This window comes from Nematolebias whitei, chromosome 3 (assembly GCF_014905685.2).
Source record: "Nematolebias whitei isolate Nwh7 chromosome 3, NemWhi1, whole genome shotgun sequence".
Lineage (NCBI taxonomy): Eukaryota > Metazoa > Chordata > Actinopteri > Cyprinodontiformes > Rivulidae > Nematolebias > Nematolebias whitei.
In genome coordinates this window covers 31,319,648-31,344,000 of record NC_056500.1, presented here as the reverse complement: position 1 = coordinate 31,344,000, position 24,353 = coordinate 31,319,648, and the positions used below count along the sequence as shown (strand labels likewise).

The following is a 24,353-nucleotide window of genomic DNA, read 5'->3' as shown; positions in this document are numbered from 1 at the left end:
CCCCCCCCCCCCCCCCCCCCATCTCTCTGATCTGCTACAACCGTATGTCCCACCACGTTCCCTGAGGTCAGCGGACCAGTTGCTCCTCACAGTTCCAGGAACTCGTCTTAAGCGCAGAGGTGACAGGGCCTTCTCCGTAGCAGGACCAAGACTTTGGAACGAGTTACCTCTGCTTGTCAGACAGGCCCCCTCCCTCTCGGTTTTCAAGTCCCGTTTAAAAACTCACTACTATTTAGCAGCATTCAACACCAGAGGATCTGTGTTTTGATCCTGTATGCTCCACACTGGTTTGTCGTCATTATCTGCATCGTTTTTTTGTCTATATTCTGATTTACCTCATTTTGTATTTTGCTTTGTGTGTTACCTGTTGTTCTGTCTGTACAGCACTTTGGTTGGCCTTGTAGCTGTTTTAAGTGCTTTATAAATAAAGTGGTATGGTATGGTAATTCTTTAGTGACGAGGTACAGCTTGTTTACATTGAGTGCGGACCCACACTTGAGAACTGCGTATCAATATATTTTGAAAATGACTGGAGTAAAGTTTTTCAAATGGCACTGTTTTGATATATTTCTAGATATCAACTCTTTTTAGGATTAATAATTTGCAATGAGTACTTGAAAAAAAGACACAAGACTGGTTCCCTGGAAGCAAAATAGAGAAGTAGTGAATGACTCAATGATTTGCATAGTTCTATACATCTTTTTTTTTCTTATGTGTATTTAGTTCATGGAAAAGTATAAAATTATATATATATATTTTTTAAATTTACCTTTTATTTATACAGGTAGTCTTATTGAGCCACGATAACTCATTTTCAAAAGACCTGTTTAGGGAGCAGATGGGGGTTAAGGGCCTTGCTCATGGGCCCAGAGTGGGGCGAATGTGGGTGGGGGCAAGTGTGGGTGCTTCACCTACCCCACCCACAATTTTGATGTTGTTGGGGCTGGGGCGTGAACCGGCGATCTTTGGATCACAGGCCCACCTCTCTAGCCTCTGCGCCACCACTCCCCAATAATTGTCACTTCATCATCAAAGTCCATGCTCAATAATCCAGGATTATTATTGACTGTTGTTTTCAACCAGTTTGACACGACTGTCAACAAGGAAGAGGGCCGGCAATGGAGGAGGGGGCGTGCCAAAGACACCATCTTAGCACCAACATAACTGGTTTGTTCCACTTTGGAGTAAGCTGTTGGGGGAAGAATCAGTTGTGTTGTGTGTTTCCTTGACTGATGAAGCCTTCTGGATTGAAGATGAAACGTTTCAGCACAAAAAAAGAAACTGTCCAGATGACCTGACTGAAAAATGTTGGATCACTTCATCATGTTTACAAATGTATTTTTCTTGCAGCAATACAACAAAACGGAGTCATTTAAGTGGTTTACTGTAACTCTAATCAACTTGTCATCAGAAGTTATTTCAGAAGTCTAAATTTTTAACAAATGTTTTGTTTCAGTGCAAGATGAGTCACCTACGGAGATCTTTTCAGCAAGAAACAAGTGCAGAACATTAGTTCCATGGTCAATAAGTCGGAGAACTGCTTTATTCTTGTTTTCGTTCCGACTGAATCCAAACACACGCACACACAGTCATCTATTTATCTTCACGTATAAATAGATGCATATACAGAGATATACATAAATACATTTGTTGATATGCATATTCATCTTGAAATCATGCCATTACAGACTGTCCCTATTGGATGAGCGCACACAGCGATTTGAAAACACAAACACAACACACAGTTTGAACAGTTGATTTGCATGTAACGTAAACCCCACAAATCGATCAGTTTTGGAATATCCTACAAAGAAACAGCTGCGGTCGCCGCACCACAAATATACAGCAGTTGCATCTCAACAGACACACCGAGGAACCTGGTAGATCAGGAGGATCGCAATCATGCAATCATCTCTTGCCCAGCAGCAAAAATAAAACCAAATAAAAATAATATTCTCCAATTCAAATGGAAAATATATTTGTATATCTTTATATACTGTATGTATTTATAGATTTATGTACATATTCTCAGGTAAACGACTACGAACAGGAAAAGCAAATACAACAAGTGGAAAAAAGACTAACAAAATTATAAACACACGTAAAAAAAAAAAAAAACCCTCAAATAAACAAAAAAAAAGAAACTATGAATGAGAAACTGTACAAAATATTGCCGCCATGGTCTTCGTGTGATCGATAACAGCAAATGTGGAATACAAACATCAGAACCAACATGATGGAAGTGGCTCTGGAGCTTCGAGAAGCTGAACTTGGGAGTCCTGTATGACTCACTGGGAGACGACAGGAAACACAACAGTTGCTGTAAAAATCAACCCTGCAGTTACTGCGACAAACACTCACGACTTCAACACACGTCTGAATATCAGCCTGGGCTGAAACTTGCATGAAGAAAAAATAGGACTTTGCATGTTATGAGTGGTGGCACGGTGGCTCAGTTAGTAGAGCTGCGTCTCAGTGAGAAGGTCGCCAGGTCAAATCCTGACCTTTCTGGGTGGAGTTTGCACGTTCTCTCCGTGCATGCGTGATTTTTCTCCGAATACTCCGATTTCCTCCCACAGACCAAAAACAAGCAATTGTCCCTAGGTGTGACTGAGTGAATGGTTGTCTTGTTTGTCTCCATGTGTCTCTGTGATGGACCTGTCCAAGTTGTCCCCCACCTCTTCTCCACTGCTGGATTTGGGCACCAGTGACCCAAAAAGGAAGAAGCTGTTAAAGATAATGGATGGATGTTATGAGTGTTATTTGGCAACTATCACTAGTTCATGTTTAGGTCCTCTGAATGAAGTGCAAACGTTCAAACCACGAGCTGCTGGATTTCACCAACAATGTGAAGTGTTCATTTAAATACACAGGAAACAGCTATCATATGACTGCAAACACTAAGATTGAGACCATAGATACAAACGTTTGAACTGTCCGCTCTGTGGTTTTCTCACGGTGATGAGGGCGACTAACGGACACATATTTTTCTCGACTTTTAACCATTTAAATTTCAAATTTATCCCCTCAAAATTAGGGTAACACTGGAAGACACTGAAAACAATTCTAACGAGACGACGTCTGCAGACTTCTTAGTAGGACGAGAGTCGACCCTCACATGGTGTGGTGGGAAAAGTATACGCGCTGCATTTATATAACAAACATGGCGTTTCAGGAACCCAAAACACTACTTTTAAAGCTGCAATAAGGAAATTACTAAAACAAAAAACAAATCAAATTCTTTGGATGCACACTGATATGAAAAAGCTTGATTGGAAAAAAAAGTAGCAATAACAGTAAAATGTAAACACATTGTAGTATAAAGAAAATGTCTCAAAATAAACATTTACATAATAAAGAATTATTCTGCCAATTTAATAACTTTACATTTTCACTAAAGCTGCATATTTCACTTGTAGATCTGTGTGGATGACAGGTTTTGGCTCAGGTATGGTTTCCATCATTGTTCTGGAGAACCTCCAGGTGTTCTCACTGTATGATTTAAATCTGCACGTGGCCCGGTGCACCATTTGGACCCGACGTGGTGCTGGAAGGCCGAGCCACGTGCAAACTTCAACGGAGCCGTGATGCTCGAGACTGCTCTGAACGCTGTTGCTTCAGGAAGCCGAAGCCATTAGCATCAGACGTTGAATAGTGTGAACGCTCAAGAAGCATCCACATTGTGATCCATTTTTCTTCCGTACGCGTTTCAGTGCGATTCTCGTCCCGCAGTTTTCAAGCTATTTCAACAAATCATAAATCAAAACGTTCAGCTCTTTCAGTAACAATCCTGCTGTGACTTTTGGTTTTGGTGCAACTTTAGCTTTTTGAAATATTTAGCCTGTTCTGACACTTTCTTTCTCATAGAAAATGAACTCACTTTACATGCTTCAAATCTTTACATGTGTTTATAACCTTTTACTGCTCCTTTCACATTTTGTTCTGCTTTGACTTCTTTCAGCTTCCTTGTACAAATTTTAAACTTTTTTCAGCTATTTTCAGCCGTTTTTGCTTCTTTTAGATTCTTTCTGCTCATGTCACATTATTCAGCTCCTTTCAGCTAATCTCTGCAAGTTTAAGCTCATTCTGCTATTTTAGCTACTACAGTATTTTATTGTGTGCTTGTGCTAATTTCTGCATTTTTCAGATAATTTCCACTTTTTGCGCTCATTTCTGCCTCTTTCAGCCTGGACAAACGTGTTCTTTCTACTTCCTTCTACTAATTTAAGCTTCTTCTAGCCTTTTCACATTTTTAGCTAATTTCAGCTGTTTTCAAATTCAAGTTTTTCATGATTTATTCTACTTTCAGCCTTATGAACTTCTTTATGCCAATTTCAGCTATTTATGCTCCTTTAAGCTTTTTTTTCTGCTAGTTTCAGCTCTTTCTGCTTTTTCAGCTATTATTTAGCTGTTTTTATGCAAAAATTTAGTTTTTTTTTCCAGCTAATTCCACATTGAGCTCATTTCAACTCCTTCCACTTCCTTCTCGTAGTTTAACCTTATTTCTGACTTTTCAGCTATTTTCTTGGCTAATTTCACTTTCATAGCTTATTTCAGCATTTTTTAAATTTATTTAGTTAATTTACTAATTTTTGTGCTCATTTCTGCTTATTTAAACCTAATGCAGCAAATATGTGTTCTTTCTGCTTTCTTCTGTTTAGTTAGGCTTGTTCTTCCATTTCAGCTGGGTATTTTTTCCAGCAAGTTCTTCAGCAAGAAGCATTCACACTGCATTTTCACAGGAAATGCAATTTCTCTAGTTCTGTACTACAAACTGTATTTATGAGTTAAAATGTGGCAACATTGAATTTAATAATTCATCAGCGATTGTTGGAATGGTTCTTTACAGGCTGCACTAAAATTGTGAAAAAGAAAACTAAAATTTTTGTGACTTTTTAGCAGTGTAGCTGAATGCATTTAATAATTTTATATTTGTTGAAATTGAGAACAAAGGCTGTGCAGGCCCTGGAAGTTTTTATGTCAGCCAGTTTTTATTTACACATTGGCAAAGACTTTTATTTCCTGCTTTCAAAGGGACACTGTGGTCGAGTTCCCCGCTCTGGGAGCAACTTCTACTACAAATGCACTCGTTTTGGTACAGTGGAAAGAAAGCAGAGCAGTTTGCTTCAGGAGATTTACAACCAGAGACTCTCTGGTTCTGTTAGAGTAATTTTAAGGTTTGAAGGGTCCACAGGGGACTTGCGATGCCTTCGCTGACCTGAGTAGGTGTGCACTGAAATGATAAGGACAAAATACCTTCCTGGGTTTTGTGTAAAACTAATTCTGGGCTCAAAAAGCACCAGTTTGACATATTCAGACAAGACATGATGTCACTCCTCATGTTTCACTGAATTTTACTTTCAAATGTAATCTCAGTAACTGTAACTGAGAAAAGTTTTGTTGTTGTTGCAATTTTTCAATAAGTAACACTAATTTTACACTAAAGTAACACTAAAGTAACCAAAGTAACACTAAAGTAACACTAATTTTAAACAGGTTACACCCTCACACAAGTAATCTGACTATGAATGCAGGGAGAACGAGAGCTGATTGGTCCAAATGTATGTAAACAAATCAGGTTTTGAAGAGAACAAGCAGCTGCTTGTGAGTAAAGACCTCTGTGTTTAAAACTGATGATATCAAGAAAATAAGTCAAAGTGAAAATGAATCAGCGCAGTGTCTCTGCTCACATCACAGCTGCACAAACAGTGAGGAAACCTGTCAGAAGCCTGCCCAAGAACTGAAAAACGCACAGTTCGCTTGTCTCGCATACACATAAGTACTTCTTAAACTCATAATAAATTTCATTTGTGGTGGATAATAGGCAGAGATGGTTGGAACCACACATCTTTTCCATTCAGGTCACTTCTTCCTCCTGGTTTGTCTGAATCGTGGTTCAGGCAGACATCGAGCTGCTGCCACTGAGGTCTGCACGTCAGACTGATGGATCTCCTCTGCTGAGACGTCCCTGTTCTCCGTTAGAAAACAAGCTTTACTGCAGGAAAACAGACAGACATGAACAGATTTTATTACTCTCGTGGCACAAAAGCTGAGGGGAAACAACTGAGCTGGCAAATAATGAACGCATTCATGAAAATAAAAGGAGACACAGATTTGACAGCAAGCACAGGCATAAATTTAATAATGAAACCATTTGCACATTTATTTATTTTTAAATTGTTTATGGTGATTACTTATAACTCAATCCTTTGAGTCTCGGACATTTTACATTATATACCGTACATTTTTAGAGTCCGATTAGTGCAGTCGTCTCTCTGTATATCTGTTAGCAGCTGTCCTGACACCTCCTACATCTTTTAAAGGAATTTGACAAAACTTGTTTGGAAATGTCATCATGATGAGAGATTTTGCGCTGCACTCTCTCTTATTGGCATTATGACACTTGACTACTGTATTTTCCGCCGTACATGTCACACCTCCCTATAAGTCACATCAGTCCAAATATGTTTAAAAAAGTGAAAAATCCATAAATATGTCGTTTCGCCGTATTCGTGGCATCTATTATGCATCACCACTGACGCGTTGCATTTGTTATGAGTCACCGCTGACAACCTGGAAATGTGGGTCTGTGTGCCAAAATTGATGGGTTGCCAAATGGTGGACGCAGGAGTGTGCACGGGAAGACTTAAAGAAGAATTTAACAAGGTTAACGCTTAAAAAAAAATATTTGTTTGCTCAATATTATAGCAAAGGTGTGTCTCAATTGAACTTTTAATTAATAAATACACTTTAATGGTCAAATTAGCTGCATTTCGCCGGCTGCGGTGCAGCTAATTTGACGGTTGCTCCAAGCAGCGAGCAGAACGAAAGTGGAAGACTATGGCAACCTGACTGTGTCAATAATAGCTGGTGAAGACTATGGCAACCTGACTGTGTCAATAATAGCTGGTGAAGATTATGGCAACCTGATTGTGTCATTAATAGCTGGTGAAGATTCTTAGTCATCCAGGAGATGGTAAATTCAAAACAGTTCAAGACAAAAACAATAAAGTATAAAGTCAAGTATAAAAATAAAGCACAGCTGTTTTTGTCTTAAAACTTTTTTGAATTTGTTATTATAGACACTTTTACCTATTACATTATACAACGGCATGCCATACTGCTACTACTACTCTGCTGCCATTAAGTGGCTGAAAATGGTACTGTTCAATTATTTTTCAGTCAGAATGATTGAAAACAGTCATATCTCTGCCAAAAATGGGTTTATAAATATGAGAAAAAAATCCATAAATACTGTTTGTCACCTCGGCCTATAAGTCGCAGGGCATGCAAATTATGCACAAAAAAAATAAATAAATCTCGACTTATAAAGCGAAAAATATGGTATATTTTTGATATATGGTGGAATTTTTTTTTTCCAGCTCAGCTCCTCAAACACTCATAATGGGAATTAAATGAAACTTGGTGGGAAGTATTTTGATGTTGAGCAGCGGTGTAAACTGTTGGCACCTTGAGTTGCACCATTTCTTACTGGAGCTATGACGAAGCTGGAAGATTCTCAGTCATGATCAATTCAAAAAAAGTCTATACAAAAAGAACTGGACTTTATTTTGAAACAGAAGACGTTTCGCTTCTCATCTGAGGACCCAACCAACCCCTATTGTGATGAGTGATAGAGAAATCTGCATATGTAACTATCTAGCTTAGCTCAGCTTTCCAACTCGAACCCCACGCTCTGTTCTCTCCGTGCATGCGTGGGTTTTCTCCGGTTACTCCAGTTTCCTCCCACAGACCAAAAACAAGCATGTTAGACTCGTTGGTAAATCTAAATTGCCCCTAGGTGTGAATGAGAGAGCGAATGGTTGTTTGTCTCGTTTGTCTCTTTGTGTCCCTGTGATGGACTGGAGACCTGTCCAGGCGTCCCCCCACCTCTCAAACAGTGACTGCTGGATATGGACACCAGTGACCCCCACTATCCATTAAGAAAGAAATGCATAAAGGATGGATGTTTGTGATGTGATTGAGTAATGGCGGTTTAAATATGGTAACTTTTCGTTTTTAGAGTTTTTTAGTCTCAAGCAGGGCCTTGGCCTCAAATGTCACACTTAATCTGAACTTTTTCTGTTGTATTTTTGGTCTGGCACCCACTCTAGTGGGTTTTGGATATTCATATTTTCTTGTTATATCTAATTATTATCCTCAATTGCAAATGTTGCTTGTAACATTTAGATCACATAAAGAATAATGTTGACAAAAAAATCTCAGTCAAAATCCCATAAAATGTTACATTTTAATTCTAATGTTTGATGCATAGAGTAATGTTTCAGGTAATCATGAACAACACACAACTTTTGTCACAGCAAAGTGAAAATACTTTTGAAACACTTGAATATAAATATCCTGGATAAATGCTTTATAGGCTACGTCTCTGAAATTTGTTTGCATAAACATTGCATATAATCTCTCCAATAAAATATTCCTTGAAAGCAGAAATTATTCATAAATGATACCTTATAGAACTACGGCTTGCTGAAAATAAAATGTGGCTACACTAATAAAAAAAAAAGCAAAAGAAAAACTGAAAGAAAACAAAAAAGGGGGTCATAATTCTTCAATCTGACTAAATTTTAACATCTGTAATCACGCAACAGGAAGTTAAATGTTTAAATGTTAGCACTGAAATGAAACGTGCAAGGCAAACTATCCAGCCATGTTTTTTTTTTTACTCTCTTCTTCCTTTTTGGGTCATGTGGGTCACTGGTGCCCATATCCAGCAGTCACTGTGCGAGTGGCGGGGGACACCCTGGACTGGTCTCCAGTCCATCACAGGGACACAGACAAATGAGACAAACAACCATTCACTCTCTCACTCACACCTAGAGACAATTTAGAGTTACCAATCAGCCTAACATGGATGTTTTTAGTCTGTTGGACGAAACTGGAGTACCCGGAGAAAACCCACACATGCACGGAGAGAACATGCAAACTCCACCCAGAAAGGCCCCCTGCTGGGATTCAAACCAGCAACCTTCTTGCTGAGAGACAACAGCTCTACCAGCTGCACCACCCCAAAGTAAACAAGATAAACTAATTGAATTCAGTTTCTCACATTGCCAAGGACTGAAATAAATGACGGTCTACTTCTGAAATCAATTAATCAGCTTCTTGAGCAGCTTCCTGTTAGAGACGCACAGGGTGACTAGTGAAGATGCAGACATTCAGCGACCATTTCTACCCATTGATTAATAATAAATGAACACTAACGTAGGTAGGGGCTCTATGGACTCAGATGGAGCATATTCTTAAAATAATAATGGACTTTGGAACTTGTTACAACTTGATACTGAACTCATCTCTACATCTCTGCCTGATGAGTGATAACCTCAACATGAGCCGATATGACTCTTCGTCTGAGTCCTGTGCTTTATTCTTTAGCTTCTCACTTACTGTCTCTCTCTCCCAATCCCCATCGGGCGGGGCCTTAGACTCTGAGCCATAGTGTAGAGGGGAGTACACCCAAGTCCTGTCCTCTGGAGGCTGTTTTTACACACCCACCACAGCAGAGGGGGCCAAAGGGACAGGAGGAACGATGACAGGGACAGAGACAAGCAGCAGGGGTAGTCAGGAGAGAGAAAGACAGGAGAAAGGACAAGACAAGAAATGAAAATTAGGGATGCATTTAGGAAGAAATGCTTCTGAGACAAAGCAGAAAGTGACTATTTACATGCTGTAAGTGCTTTAAAGGATGTTTAAATTTGGCCAAGAGCTATAAAAGCGAACCCACAGGTGTAACTGAATGGCATTTCTTTGTGCTTTGTGACATTTGTTATGTGCAAAAGCACCGAGCCGGGAATGAGATGCTGCATCAGGCAAGTAGGTGGAACGAGGAGATGAGGAGGAGGAGATGGGAAAAGCCAGGATGCCAGCAGAGTCTGACACACAAGCATTCTCAGACACAGCAATGCAGGAAAACAAGATGTTTTTGTTGTTGTTGTTGCTAACGTGCTGTGTGCAGTCTGCAGTCTGTTTAGGCCTACTGAGGAAGAACTATTACTGTCCAGAGTCTCTTAAAGCAGCTCTTGAAGAGAGGAAGGCAGCTGCAGCACAGTGTTTGTTACTGGAAGAGATGTCAAAATCCCACTCTCACATTTAGATTTATGCACAAATCTAAGCCTGTTGCAGCTAAACCCGAGGAGCACAAAGGCACAAGATAAGATGACAGCAAGTGAGGAAACAAAAATATATATTTTAAACATTAAACTAAAAGAACGACAGGATTAAAAGGCCTTCTCTTTATTTTCCACCTGCCTCCCACACTTCACAAGGAGAAAAGGTTTTGTTTTAATTGTCAACCTCGTCATAAAAACACCAGCAGTGCAACAAAAGAAACTGAAAACACGACATGCTAGGGGGCTCCCACGACACGTTCTTAAAAACCTCGTTTCCTTTCATCGCCGTGTTCGAGTTTCATGACGAAACAAACAAAAATCTAGCACAACAGTTGTGCAGCTACAGCTGCCTCGCTCTCTGCTCACTTCTTCCTCTGTTGGACGGGACAGACCACCCAGGTCGTCCCATCTGGACATTGATAGCGTTGCAGAGATGAGGCTCAAACTACAGAGAGGGAGGTGGTGGTAAAAGTAAAACCACACAATGGGGGAAACGCGATGAGATGAAAAGGAACGATTGTTTTGACTGTGGGAAACCTCTACAGCAGGGGTCTCCTACCTTTACCATCAAAAGAGCCATTTTTACGCCTTCGTTCAAGCGTGTCCAGAGCCGCAACAACCCGCTACAACTGTGGTTATCAACTGGTGGCCCATGGGCCACTTTAGGTTTGCTGGATGGGGCGTTTGTAGCCAGTAGGGGTAAAGCAAAACATATCTAATGATTTTTAACATTTATTAAAGAAAACAACCAGATTCTTATAAAGAAGGGGGATTAAAAATTGTTTTTACCTTTTTTTAAATAAAAAAAAAAATCTATAAACTATGCAGAAAGTTCTTTGTATAAAGAAATAAAGCATCGAGTTAAAGTATGTTTTAGTCCTTGTACTCACTTGTGTTCACATATTTGCAAAAGAAATGACAGGAAAACTGTTTGAACTAATCCTTTCTTGTTGTTTGTATAACCGATAAAGTCAGTTTTATGTTAGCTTTGGTCAAAGCTTGAAAGAGGGACCAAAGAGACACATGTGGCTCCAGAGCCGAGGGTTGCAGACCCCGGCCCTACAGGGAACCACTTGATGAGTGGTGACGGATGGATTCAGAACATTTTCAGTTACTATGCCATATATCCTCTGCACATCATCGCTACCTCACCGCTTCCATCGCGACTCGAGAGGGCAAGACAGGGCAGAGAATGGTGGAGGACAGAGCCAGAGCAAAAGAAACGCGAAGGTGAAAATGATCCTAAAGCTGGGGCTGGAGGAACAGTGGACAGAAGTGATGGGTTTATGTGAGAAACTGTGGTTTGACAACACACACACACACACCAGCCTCAGGTAATTTCTATTTATAATCTTACGACAAATTCCAATTTGATCACATTTCATTCACACGTGTTTCACATGTATGTGAATCCATGTTCTGGTGAATTTAACCACATCCCTAAAGGAGTTTAAGTCTACTGTGTCCTGAGCCATGTTCAAGTGATGCTGAACATCTGTCAGAAGCACCTGCAGCTGTTTGTGTAGATGGGCTCAGACTGTAATTATCAGTCTGTTTCAAACATGGAGGACGCCTTGTTGAGCACGTAGGAAACATAAAACAGTGAGTTTTATTAAAGGGACAATGCAGGTCTGCAGGCAGCATGTTGGCTTTCATATTATGTAGGACTTCTACGGGGTTAGATGTGCCAAAAAATAAATAAAAATAAATAAATAAATTAAACACACAAAAAAAGAACAAAAAAAAAAATTCTGACAGAAAATATACTACAACAAAACAAACAATTTTAAAGCTAAAACATTTAGTTTATAGCTAGATGTACTGCAGAAAACAAACAAATAACAACAAATCAATAAATTATACTACTATAAAAACATTTAGTTTTCCAACCAAATGTTTTATTTTGTTTGCAAATCAAACGTTTCATTTCTGGAACTGTTAATTGCTTTATCGTGTTTTATTTTGTTGGACTTTTAGTTTCCCGTTTGATTTTATTGGCACTAAAGTAACTCCATAGCCTGCAGAACAGAACTGGACTGGAACTGAACAGGTAATGCAAGTAAACCTTAATGTTTTTGTTGGAAGATATTCAAGTGGGTAGGAGATACACGATGTACAAGAACAGAAGAAGGTAGGTGGTTTTTTTTTGTCTGAAGCGGTGCAGAGTGACAAATTCTGGCAAGTGGAGGGAGAAATTTTATCCACCACTAGGTGCAAAGGCTGAGCCATGGGGTGGCTAATGGTGGTCTTGGCCATCATAGATTCTTCTTTGGCCAACAATATAAAAACTAGAAATCATAGTTTCCTCAAAATAATAGGGTGGTCGGTTTACATATATATTTATTTGGTGGCGGCCATCTTGGAGTTTGACATGGTAACCCAATTTTTGACAGTGACGTTTCTGACGCCTAGACACAGCCACACGCCAAATTAGAAGTTGGCACATTGCTAATTTTTCAAGTAATCCAGCTCACAAGATGGACTGACGGAGGGTAGTTGTAAGTCCCTTCTTTGCTACGCAAAGGAGAAAAAAAAGTGAATTGTGCAACAAAAAAAAAAAAGTTAATTTAGATCTATTAAAAACCTGTTATTTGATTTTTCTGTTTGTTCATTTATCATGGGCCTTGTTGTGTAAGTAACTATACTTTTTACAGAAACACAAAAAAAAATCAGTGGGCACATGATATCAGAAGATTACCAACTAAGTAATGTGGCTGTAATTTGCATTTAAAAGACAAGTATTGCCATCCTGTTTGAAGTTGGATTTTTAGAAAGATGAAAAACCTCTTTCTTGACCAGAAACCCTTGTGCCCACACTGCCTACAGCATGTCTGTCTGTAGTTACACTTCCGTGTCACTTTGCCTCTTGCAGTGCTTCAGCCTCCCTGTTGCTGTGCACAGAAAGAGCATCTCTTCCTTCTGAAGCTCTAACTGTGCGTCAGCCAGATCCAGTTAGACAAGCGCCCTGTTAAATAACTGAGGAGCTCAATGACCGAGCTGTTGCTCTCTGGGCTTTCTCATGACACGTTAGATGAAGTCTGACTCCTGACACCTAGTGGACGAGCGGCCAGGTGGGAACTTTTCAATCTGTGACCCGACATTCAGTTCTGGCAGAACGTTTGGGTGCGTTTAGACCTGCCAACACATCACTGACTGGTTGTAGGCAGCTGCTTTAAGAGGAACAAGTGTGTAGACAGCTTTAGTTGCGAGACACACAAAACTAATTGCATGCATGGCTGCAGCAAGTTAACCACGTTTCCAAAACGGTTTCTTTAGTGAAACACACCACACACTCATATTGTCATACCAGTCAGAGCCTTCAGTCCTGTTGGAAAGCACCACACAGCTCAATAAACAGCGCACACTAACCCTGATGCCATGATGTGGAGGCAAAAAATACATAGATGAAAACAGAAAATTAAAGCAGCATTTATCACAAACAGGATTTTACTTACAAAGTAAATATCTGCGACTGGGACATCATCGTCATCGTCCACTGAAGCCTGGCTGGTGCAGCCTGAGCCAGACACTTGGCTGGCCCCGTCTTCCTCCATCACCACCACACTGGGACTGAAGGGAGCTTCCTTGACCGGCTCGGATGAGGGGGGAGCAGCTGGAGCAGACGAGGAGGACGATGTGGCCTCGTGAGCGGACAAAGAGTCAGATGGTGCTGCCTCCTTTGTGCTAGTGTCTTCCTGGACGTCACTGTGGACATTTAGATGTGATTAGAGATGTTGTACGGAGTTAAGATGTGCTGATGGCTGTAGTTCTTCAGTGATGTCAATTAAGCTCAAAAGAAGCTCGACACAAACCACTTTGCTTCAGCATTGGGGGAGTGGTGGCGCAGAGGTTAGAGAAGGTGGGCTTGTGATCGGAAGATCGCCGGTTCAAGCCCGGGTACCGACAACATCAAAAATGTGGTGGGGTAGGTGAAGTGCCCACACCTGCCCCCACCCTCATTCGCCCCACTCTGGGCCCATGAGCAAGGCCCTTAACCCCCATCTGCTCCCTAAACAGGTCTCTCTTGAAAATGAGTTCTCATGGCTCAATGAGACTACCTGGATAAATAAAGGATAAATGGAAATGAAAATAATTGGATCAGGACTAAAACTGCTGGAGAAAACTCATTTTGACTACAATTTAGTAGCTGTGTGTGTGTGTGTGTGTGTGTGTGTGTTTGCACTGTAGACGGTTAAACTCAGGGATTCACCAGCTGGCTGACTTATTCAATTAATTATTAATTGCTTCTGTGTTGCTCTCAGCTTCTGCGTTTTGAACTTTAGTTTAGTTCAGTTGATTATTTTTGAATGCATAAACAAACAAACAAAAAATACAGCATGAAGCATAATGTCAAAACCTTTTGTTTTACATGTTCAAGGGAGTGAGTAGAATAAACTTATCAAAATTTCTTCTCCTTAGCCACTTACATAATCTTACATTTATTACATATATAATCCATACATGTAACAACTAACCCCATATTTAACCCATCAATATAGTATCTATTTAATTTCACTACAGTGGATGAACAATTATTATTTAACTTCACAAAAAAAACAACAAATAACAACCTAGCATCAATAACAGAAACGCCAACAATAATTGAATAATATTACCGGTACATATTATATCCAGCAATAATCATATGTTTATATGATAATTTGCACAGTTTTATGTTTGGACATTGTCTAAGTTCAATGTTCAAATTATTTCATAGTTTGACTCCACTTACTGATACACAAAAGTTTTTTCTAGTTCTGAATTTGCATATTTTAAACTGTAATTCCCCCTTTAACTTATAAATTTGCTCCTTAGTCTTAAACAGGTTTTGAATGTTTTCCGGTAATTGTTTATTTTTGGCTTTGTAAAGAATTAGAGCTGTCTGTAGTTTAACTATGTCAACGAACTTTAATAATTTAAATTTAACAAAGGGTGTATTAGTGCTTTCTAAATATCCCACCTTATGGATTACTCTTATTGCTACTTTTTTGTAGTATTGTTAATGCCTGTGGTGTAGTTTTATAATTATTGCCCCAGATTTCTGCACAATAACTTAAATAAGGTAAGATTAGCAAACAGTAAAGTACATGTAATGCTTTTTGTTCTATGACTGACTTGGCTTTGTTTAAGAGGGTGATATTTCTTGAGACTTTACTTTGAACATATCTGATGTTTTCCAGGTGAGTTCATCATCAATAAAGACACCTACAAATTTGTTTTCATGAACTCTTTCAATATTCACCCCATCTATTTGAATTTGATTTTCTGTATGTGATTGACAGTTCCCAAATAACGTTATTTTTGTTTTGTTTAGGTTCAAGGACAGCTTATTTTGCATAAAGAAAACGCCGGGGAGCTGCCCAGTGAAACAAAAGAAAGTGGACTTGGCACCCCAGAAGGCGAACTTATTGGGCGAGTAAATAAACGAGACAAGATGGCGACTGCCAGGCAGAAAACCCCTCTGCAACTCAAACTCCTGTCACCCAGTTATTCCCAGTTTTGGTTTTTAAATGCTGGTTTTTGTTTGCTCACCTTCTTTATGCATTTCTATTCCAATAATCCCCTTTCTTTTATCTTTATCCTGTCTCTGTCTTCTTTTAATCAGTTTTTTCTTCCCCTTCCCCACCCCCAACACGTATGTCTAGACACCTCCTTGTCAGCGTCAAACTTGATTATTCAGTTGGTTTCACTCGACAGCCATAACTCAAGCCTCCCTGACTTTACAGAACAATAAATGCAAGCTTCTTACAAGAGTCTGGCTCTGTTCAAATTTAGCTTCTATGCTTTAACTCCCAACACCCTATTCTTTTTTACTTGTATTTATTTCCATGAGAATATCTAAAAATCTGGTTGAATGTGCAAAATTTCAGGTCAAAGCAGCTGTGTGGGAGCAGATTCAAGCCTGCAGACGTCCTGGCCCACTGCCCCACTTTTATAAGCTGGTCCCCCCCCCCCCGCCTTCCCCGTAAATATCAGGATTTGTTTACATGCATGTATGCACTTATCTCATAACATCATTTACTGTAGATGTCTGACCTACACAGTGATCAGAATGTATTTGTTCATACCAAGGATGCACTCGGGCCAAAACACAAACAGGCAAAGCTGCTTTTAACGGAGTGTGTGAGACTAATACAGAAATAAATAATATTAAACTAAATGGACTTTATCTGTGAGTGGAATATGGACTGTTTTTCTCTTCTTTTGACAATATATGGAATTATTGTAGTCAACATCTTGTTCTCGTGTCATTTGTCTGAGATTTTGTGTTGTAATGATTGTAATATTTGTGTATTGTAATACTGGGGGGTCTGGACCTCAGGAACAATAGTCTCTAATACAGTAAAGACTAATGGAGATCCTTAAATAAAAACAAACAAAAAAAAAAAAGCAGCTGTTTGACACAAGGTGAGCCTCTCACACAGCTGCTTATGTCAGTGTTGCACCAGACGTCACAAGTGATTGTGCTTCTAAAGAGTGAACAACTTTTTCTAGCCTTCGGGATCACATAAGGAATTTATTTATGATTGTTAAAAATGTTTCAGAGCATTCTTCAGCATTTTATAATTTATATGCTGTTTAGTGTTTAAGCTTCAGCTCAGCTATTAACAGGAACTCGTAGGTTTGAGGACATTTCACCAGTTCTGTCCTCCCTTCACTGGCTCCCTGTGCACGTCAGAATTGATTTAAAAATTCTCCTGTTGACATTTAAGCATGAATGGCCTTGCACCCTCGTCTCTGACCTACTTCAACCATATGGTCCTTCTCAGGCGCTGAGATCAGCTGCTTTTGGTTGTACCAGAAACCAGGCTGAAGCTCAGAGGAGACTGTTCCAGAGTTTAGAACCCACTACTGAAAAAGCCCAATCTGCCCATCAACATTAGACAGGCCACTTCACTTCCTGCTTTTGAGGTCTTGTTTACACAACAACAATCCAATGAAAACAGATTTTTTTCTCAATTTTCTATTAACACATTTACATGAAAGCATTCTAATTACAATCTCTGTTTACACAGCAACGGCAGATGTGGAAAAGGTGTAATTCCCTTGCCACGCCACTAGTTGATGCTATGTTCTTTGAAATTTGAAACGCTTAAGTACTGTATGCGTAAAAAAACAAAAAAAAAAAAACGTTTTAACGTTTCTCTCACGAGAAAACCGCCATAACAAAAGACCAGGTGATGTCCAAACTGAAAACAGTCGGGGGAAATTAGATTTTTATGATTTATAAGAGTCAGAAGCACAAACAATACTCTTGTATATGCCATTGTCAATAGTTTCTTCTTCTGTGGATTGTAGGAAGCCATTATGTTTTGTGTCATACTGCGCATGAGCCAGGAATTCCCTGAAAGAAAATATCTAGAAGTCTTTCAGATGAAAGACAAAACGTTTCTACAATTTATTTATTTTTTTCTGAATGTCCAAAGGACCAGACTTAACTTTTTTTTTAATTTTTTTAGATTTTTCTACCTGGATTATTGAGCATACATCAGGATATCTATTTTTTCTGTTTACACGACAACGGACACCAGGAAGTTTTTGAACCATCGCACTCTGGAACCCGTTCTCAAATTGTGCCGTTGTCAGAGAAAACATTAGCTATTTTTGTGTAAATGATTAGTACAAACGCAACATAACTCTTCCATTTTCAACAGAAATAGTTTTTTGTGTAAACAGGGCTTAAATCTCCTAAAAACACACGTGTTTTCAATAACGTTTAGCACAGTATGATTTGATTATTTCATTGTTTCTCATTGGGTTTGTGCTTTTAAAAAAAATGCTTTTAATTACATCTTATTTTTATTTACTCTCTTGATCTTATTGTTAAGCACTTTGGTAACAGCTGCTGTTTTAAATTGTGCTTTATATATGAATTTGACAACATGACTAGTGTGTAATGACATTCAACAAATGGGAAAGAGGCCAAGTGATGCACCATTTTCTCAATCATTCTTTGTTTATGTTAATGTAGTTTGCTATGTTAGCAAAATATCCCGTAGACCACAGGACATTTTAGTGAAACTCAAAGAAATAAGTGAATGTACATTTACAATTGGTTAAGTTTTACAGGGGTGGCACGGTGGTGCAGTTGGTAGAGCTGTTGTCCATCAGTGAGAAGGTCGCCAGATCAAATCCCAGTCTGGGGGCCTTTCTGGGTGGAGTTTGCATGATCTCTCCGTGCATGCGTGGGTTTTCTCCAGGTACTCCGGTTTCCTCCAACAGACCAAAAACATGCATGTTAGGCTGACCGGTGACTCTAAATTGTCCCTAGGTGCGAGTGAGAGAGTGAATGGTTGTCTCATTCATCTCCATGTGTCCCTGTGATGGACTCGAGACCTGTCCAAGGTGTCCCCCCGTCTCTCACACATTTACTCCTGGGTATGGACACCAGTGACCCATGACCCGAAAAGGAAGAAGTGGATAAAGATAATGGATGGATAAGTTTTGCAGTCAGCCCAGTTTCAGACGGCCATCACTACTAATCAGCCTTAGCAAACATAAAAATGTCTAAATGTTTGTCCACTTTGTTGATTTTAGTTCAAATGTTGTGTGGTAGTAGCTGAGGGCAACCCCCAACATATACTCTAAACACTAACAAATCACACAGGATCTTTGTTCAAAACATTTGGCTACAATTGTTGAAGTCAACACCACCTAAATGTTAACAAAATATCTCATGATGTAGGGGTTCTAGTTTTTGTCCTGTCGTTGTTTCCTCATGCTTTCATTCACCTCTCAGTATTTTCCCTCCTTGTATTCAGCCCTCGACTCACCTGTGCTCAATGTTAAGCACCACAGGTGCTTGTTGTTTGTCCCAATCAGTGTGTGGATATATACAGCTCCTTTTGTATCTTGTCACTTGTCTTCGGATTGTCCTTCCATGGTGTCGTGTTCTGCCTTCCATCCCGTCTGCCTTGATTTGTGAGTAAGCTGCCCGGTCAGCCTTTTTGTTTCGTTAGTCTCCTGCTGCCTCCCTGCACGTGTGTTCAACACACCTGATGACAGATCCTGATACATGAACCAGTGAACTTAGGAAAACTCCCCAAAAATATTTGTTGGAAATACATCTACAACCAAATCAAACCAATTCAAGACCATCACAGCCAATGGATCATAGCAAACATACATGACTATAACTCGGTCAGTTTGTAGATATTGAGCTAAAATCTGATGAGATCTTATCTGAGAGTCATCCGACATCATATTTTGTGCTTTTTGGTTGTTTTGTGACAGTTTTAGTTCCTTTGGTTCATTGTTTTGTCCCCTTGTGTTTGGTTTCTCGTCCCATGTGTGCCACCAGCTGTACTTTCCTCTTACCACACCCATCTCACCTGTTTCCCATTTACATTAGTTGAAGCTGCAGCCATCTTCCTCATCAGCCCCAGGCTTTTTATTCCGCTTCTCACTTTTTGGTAGTTGATTGTTTTTTGTGTCATGTTCGGCCTTCCTTGTATTCCTTGTACTCCTCCTTGTGCGATTCTCCACAATTACTTTGCAAGTATGTTTTTGTTATCTCGCCAACCTTTTACTTTTATTAAAAATAAAGTTAATTTAATTTCTGAACTGTGCGTTCTTGGGTTTGGACCACCTGCTCACATGACATCCCCCACACATACTTTGAGGTCACAAGATTTTGTTATGTTGTATGAGATATTAAATAAGGTCGGCTTGTGATGTCCGGTTTGAACTTCTTTTAGTGCGTCTCAGTGCAAAGAGTATATTGAATAAACTATTTTAGTACAATGAGAAAATGTGAAACTAATAAAAATGCTCAACTAATTTACCAGTATATAAAATACCTACAGATGCATTTAAGTGCTGATGCTGTGAGTGAGCTAAATACACACCTTACATCAAAATAAACACCCGTGACTTCAAATTTAAAAGGTCTAGAAGTGTTAGTGAACCCTTAACAGAATGTTTTTCTGTAACAAAAATCAGCAAAGACCTATTGCTGGGAAGCTGCTTCACTTCCATAGCTATTTTATTAGTAATAGCAATGTTTTTACCACAGCAGCTGAAGGACACCAATGCTGACGCCAGCAAAGATGGATCTGAGCACATCACTTGTAAATAACTGAACAAACCGCAGGCTACGTCCTTCAAACCAAATTGCAGGGACACATTTAATTTCCCTGCAATCTGAACACAGCCTGTTTAAAATACATTAGATTTTTTTCTGCTATACTTATCCAAACAAATCGACTTATTTAAGCGTAATACAGCATCACACGTTTAAATTAACCATAACAAGAAGAGTTGGACTGTTTTCTGGAGTACCTTGTTACAGGTGAGGGCTGTGGAACAGAGATGGTGGGTTCACTGTCGGGTCTCTTCAACTCCACCTCCACAGTGATGGTCTGCTGATCCTCCTCACGCACACGCAACTCCTCTTGTGTCCTAAAAAAAGTAAAAACATACACTTGTATAAAGAAAAACACAGGAAATGAAACACACACACCTTAGTGAGAAGAAGGAGCTCACTCATGAACACACCAACTTCACTCTGCTCCCCACCCAACACAACCAGGCACGATTAATACTCAGAAAACATGGAAGAGTCAGAACTTTGTGATGTTCAGGGGTTCAGCTCAGGGTTCATGACTCAACTCACCTTCCGTCGTGGCTGAGTGACTGGGTGTGTCTCCTAAGGACAAAAAACCACTGTGAGGACAGGCTGGGAGTGAAGCAGCAGGACAAAAGCACAACATGTGCACGTCCCTGAGAGTTCACATTAAGTGCTGACACCAAAATGTCAAAAATGACTTGTTATAAGGGATTTCAAACAATGACCCGTTATATAAACAGAGCATCAGAATAAAGAAAACACTTGCAGAAACCCACTATGATGCATTTCACACTAACAGAACTAATAACATCAGTGTCTATTGGGATCTACTTCATATTTTTCCATTCATAATTATCAAACGGTACACACATACAGTAACTGTGAACACGGGCTCTATTTTTCAAATGTAATTTTTATACCAACACCAGTGCTTGTTTTTGTGGGTCTGTTACATTATTATGATTTTTTTCATTTAACAACCACTGATGAAAGGAGAACAATGTTTTGCCTGTGTCCTTGTATGTCTGTCTGTTAACAAAATATCTCATGAACCACTGGATGAATCGTAATAAAACTCCCAGAAAGTAATCATTTGATGCCTGTCCACAACTGAGTAACTTTTGGTGACAGCCTAATTCAATATGTCCACCACAGCCAACAGACTTTAGAAAACACAAACATGACTTTACAGTCAATTATAAAGAAATTGCGCAAATATTTGGTGTGTCAGTAGCTGAAAATTATAACATGTTCTGAGCATCACATCTTGAAATATCCCAAAGGATTGCACTTGTTTTAATTAAGGCTTAACCAAACAGCTGGAAACTTTATTTCTTGACATAGGATGATTTTGGACTAAAACTCGAGCATGAAAGGCACAGCATGATGGACTTCTTAAACAAATGTTAGGCATTTATTTAAAAGTCTGTTAATCATTCTATATATTCGAGTATTTTGACCACAAACCAATGGAAGCTTCCGAGATGAAAGTTAGTAATGTCATTGCTCCTTTTAGTATTTTGCTGGAAACCAAATGCAAAAGCCCCCCTGCGTGATGGTGACTGTACATGTAACTGCATGTCAGAAAAAAACTATTAAATCGATAAAAAAGGCAAACTCCACCATTAGAATAACAGAAAAGGGCTAATCAAGTGGCTGAAGTGAGAATACTAAGTAATATAAATGCCATCTTAAATACAACAGGTACACAGTTTATGCCCTGGAGGCGTTTCGTCAGAGCATCTTCAGCTGATTGCGCCGAGGGGCAAGACTTAATGTTAGAGAAGGTCTTTCTAGCCAGCTGCCATCAAGCTCTATAATGAGTAATATTAAATGTATATCCATTATGTACTAAATGTATACTACTATGTGTACCCCTACATTTTGGTTCAGCGTATTTTTACTACATTATATTTTATAGGTTTTTTTTGTTGCTGTTGTCTGTGTGTCACATAACTGCTGCAGCTGTGAGCCTGTAATTTCCTGCAAAGGATCAAGTATCCAGACATCTTTCCATAAGTACTGTACCCTCTCTGTGCCTGACAACTGAGGGTCTTTTTGTCCGACGGGAAAGGGTTGTTAGTATGTGAGCTAGTACCTGTAGCGCGGGTGCTCGGCCGTGTCGGAAGGCGATCTTTCGGGAATGGACAAAGAGGTTGTGGAAGAGAGAGTGGTGGCAATAGATGCTGTTGTGGCCTCCTCAAATGATGGAGGAGTACATGGAAGAAGATCAGGTCGCCCTGAGAGGAACAGACAGAAAAGATCAGTCATCTTGAGGTTTCTTTTTACATTTTTTACTACTTATTTATTCCATGATGCATGAATGAATTCCGTTTATTATGATAGAAGCCGATTGTTGACTAATGACAACTTGCAACAAAGCGTACAAGCTTGCAAAAATAATCTCAAAATGCAATAAAATAATGATGAACTTTGAGTCCATCTGATCTAGAACACTTTAAATATAGAGTTTTTACCCTCATCTTCCAGCGTTGGGAAGCTGTGGGCTCCTCTTAGGTCATAGATGTTCTCGTCTCTCTCACAGGGCAGCTGGCTAACAGACCAGGCAGCACCAGGACCAGCACATTTAGGCACCGTCAATGACACGCGACCCTTCTTGGATGGAGAGGACTTCAGAGCTGAGGCACAGTGTGCAGAAACACGATCAGAAAGAGTAAACTCACTAATGGATTCAATGCAGTACGTTGTGCTGCAAGAAAAACAAAATCAACATGCTTTAAACTTCTGCATTTGCCAAAGCATCACTAGAAGAGTTAAATGATGTGCTTTTTGGCTAAAAATGATTTTTTAAAATTAATAGTTTTATAAGTAATATATATAACCACTTTAAAATCTTTAGAATCCCAACCAATACTTCATTCTGTTGAACTCAAGTGGAATAAAGACACTTGGAAAGCTCTGCACTTCGAAAAAGGCTGAAGCACATTTTCCAAATATGTATGTGTGAAAAGAACAAGCAAAGAGGTGTAACCAACATTTTCCCCTAATAAGGCTTTTAGCTACTCAATTTGATTTTCCTATAAAGGCTCGGCAATAAAAAAGACCAAAACATGACCTTTGACTTTTGTGCCTCTCCCCATACCACTCTGTGTGACTATGTAAGGCAGTGTCTGGGTGTAAAATAAACTCACAGGAGCTCTTCTTGAAAACCGTGCTGCTCATAAACTTGAAGAACCTGTCAGCATAGAAGCCTGGGCGGTGGACTGATACGGTATCCTGAGAGGAAGGAGGCGAGATTAATAAGACAAATGGTGCACGAAAAAGAAAAAAGATCAAACAGGTGTTTGGAGTCGATTAAACTGTATATTAGCTCCCTTAGTGTCACATTTCACCGGTTCAACCTGAGTATCAGAGGCAAATTACGTACAGAAACAAGGTCATTTGAGGTAACAAACTCTTGGCTTCATTAATTATGCAAAAACAGACTGAGAAAAGACTGCCAGAAGGTTGACAGATGACGCTCGACATTTGGTTGAGAGTAACAGAGGACAGGTGAGGACTGAGGGAGACCAAGGAAGTGTAAACACAGCACCACAGTTTTCTGTTTTTGTACTACAGCCTCTCTGCTGCTCCATATTAGAGTGTCTGTTGGGTTTAAAGGCAGAGTGTCGTGAATCCATTATAGTCAGAGAAGCACAGTACCATAAGCTGTTTGCTCTCCTATAAATATATTGAGAATTTGTATACATTTAAGTGTGTGCCAGTATTGTATGGTATGCATTCCATATGTACCATATATACATACATACAGGCACGCACACACATATGTACGGTATGTATGAATGTATCTATCTTTCTATCTATCACATATATAAATATAAATGTATATGTATATATATATACATATATATACATACATATATACATATATATACATCTATACATATATAGATATATATATACATACATATATACATATATAAATATATATATATATATATACATATATATACACATACATATATATACACATACATATATACATATATATACATACATATATACACACATACATATATACATATATATACATACATATATACATATACATACATATATACATATACATATGTATACATATATACATATACATACATATATACATATACATATGTATACATACATATATACAT

General features: G+C 39.1%; 1 protein-coding gene across 1 annotated transcript in view; it reads right to left on the bottom strand.

Annotated features, from left to right (window-relative positions):
- Positions 1–5,765: 5,765 nt before the first annotated feature.
- The window catches only part of pip5k1ca (phosphatidylinositol-4-phosphate 5-kinase, type I, gamma a), a 58,509-nt gene continuing 39,921 nt past the window's right edge, over positions 5,766–24,353 (bottom strand). Inside the window, exons 11-18 of the mRNA XM_037674817.1 lie at positions 23,352–23,436; positions 22,677–22,838; positions 22,298–22,439; positions 20,746–20,778; positions 20,412–20,531; positions 13,586–13,835; positions 9,409–9,498; positions 5,766–5,995 (exon numbers count right to left, since the gene is read on the bottom strand). Of these exons, the coding sequence (XP_037530745.1) occupies positions 5,993–5,995; positions 9,409–9,498; positions 13,586–13,835; positions 20,412–20,531; positions 20,746–20,778; positions 22,298–22,439; positions 22,677–22,838; positions 23,352–23,436 (885 nt within the window). The 3' untranslated portion in view covers positions 5,766–5,992. The remainder of the gene's footprint in view (positions 5,996–9,408; positions 9,499–13,585; positions 13,836–20,411; positions 20,532–20,745; positions 20,779–22,297; positions 22,440–22,676; positions 22,839–23,351; positions 23,437–24,353) is intronic.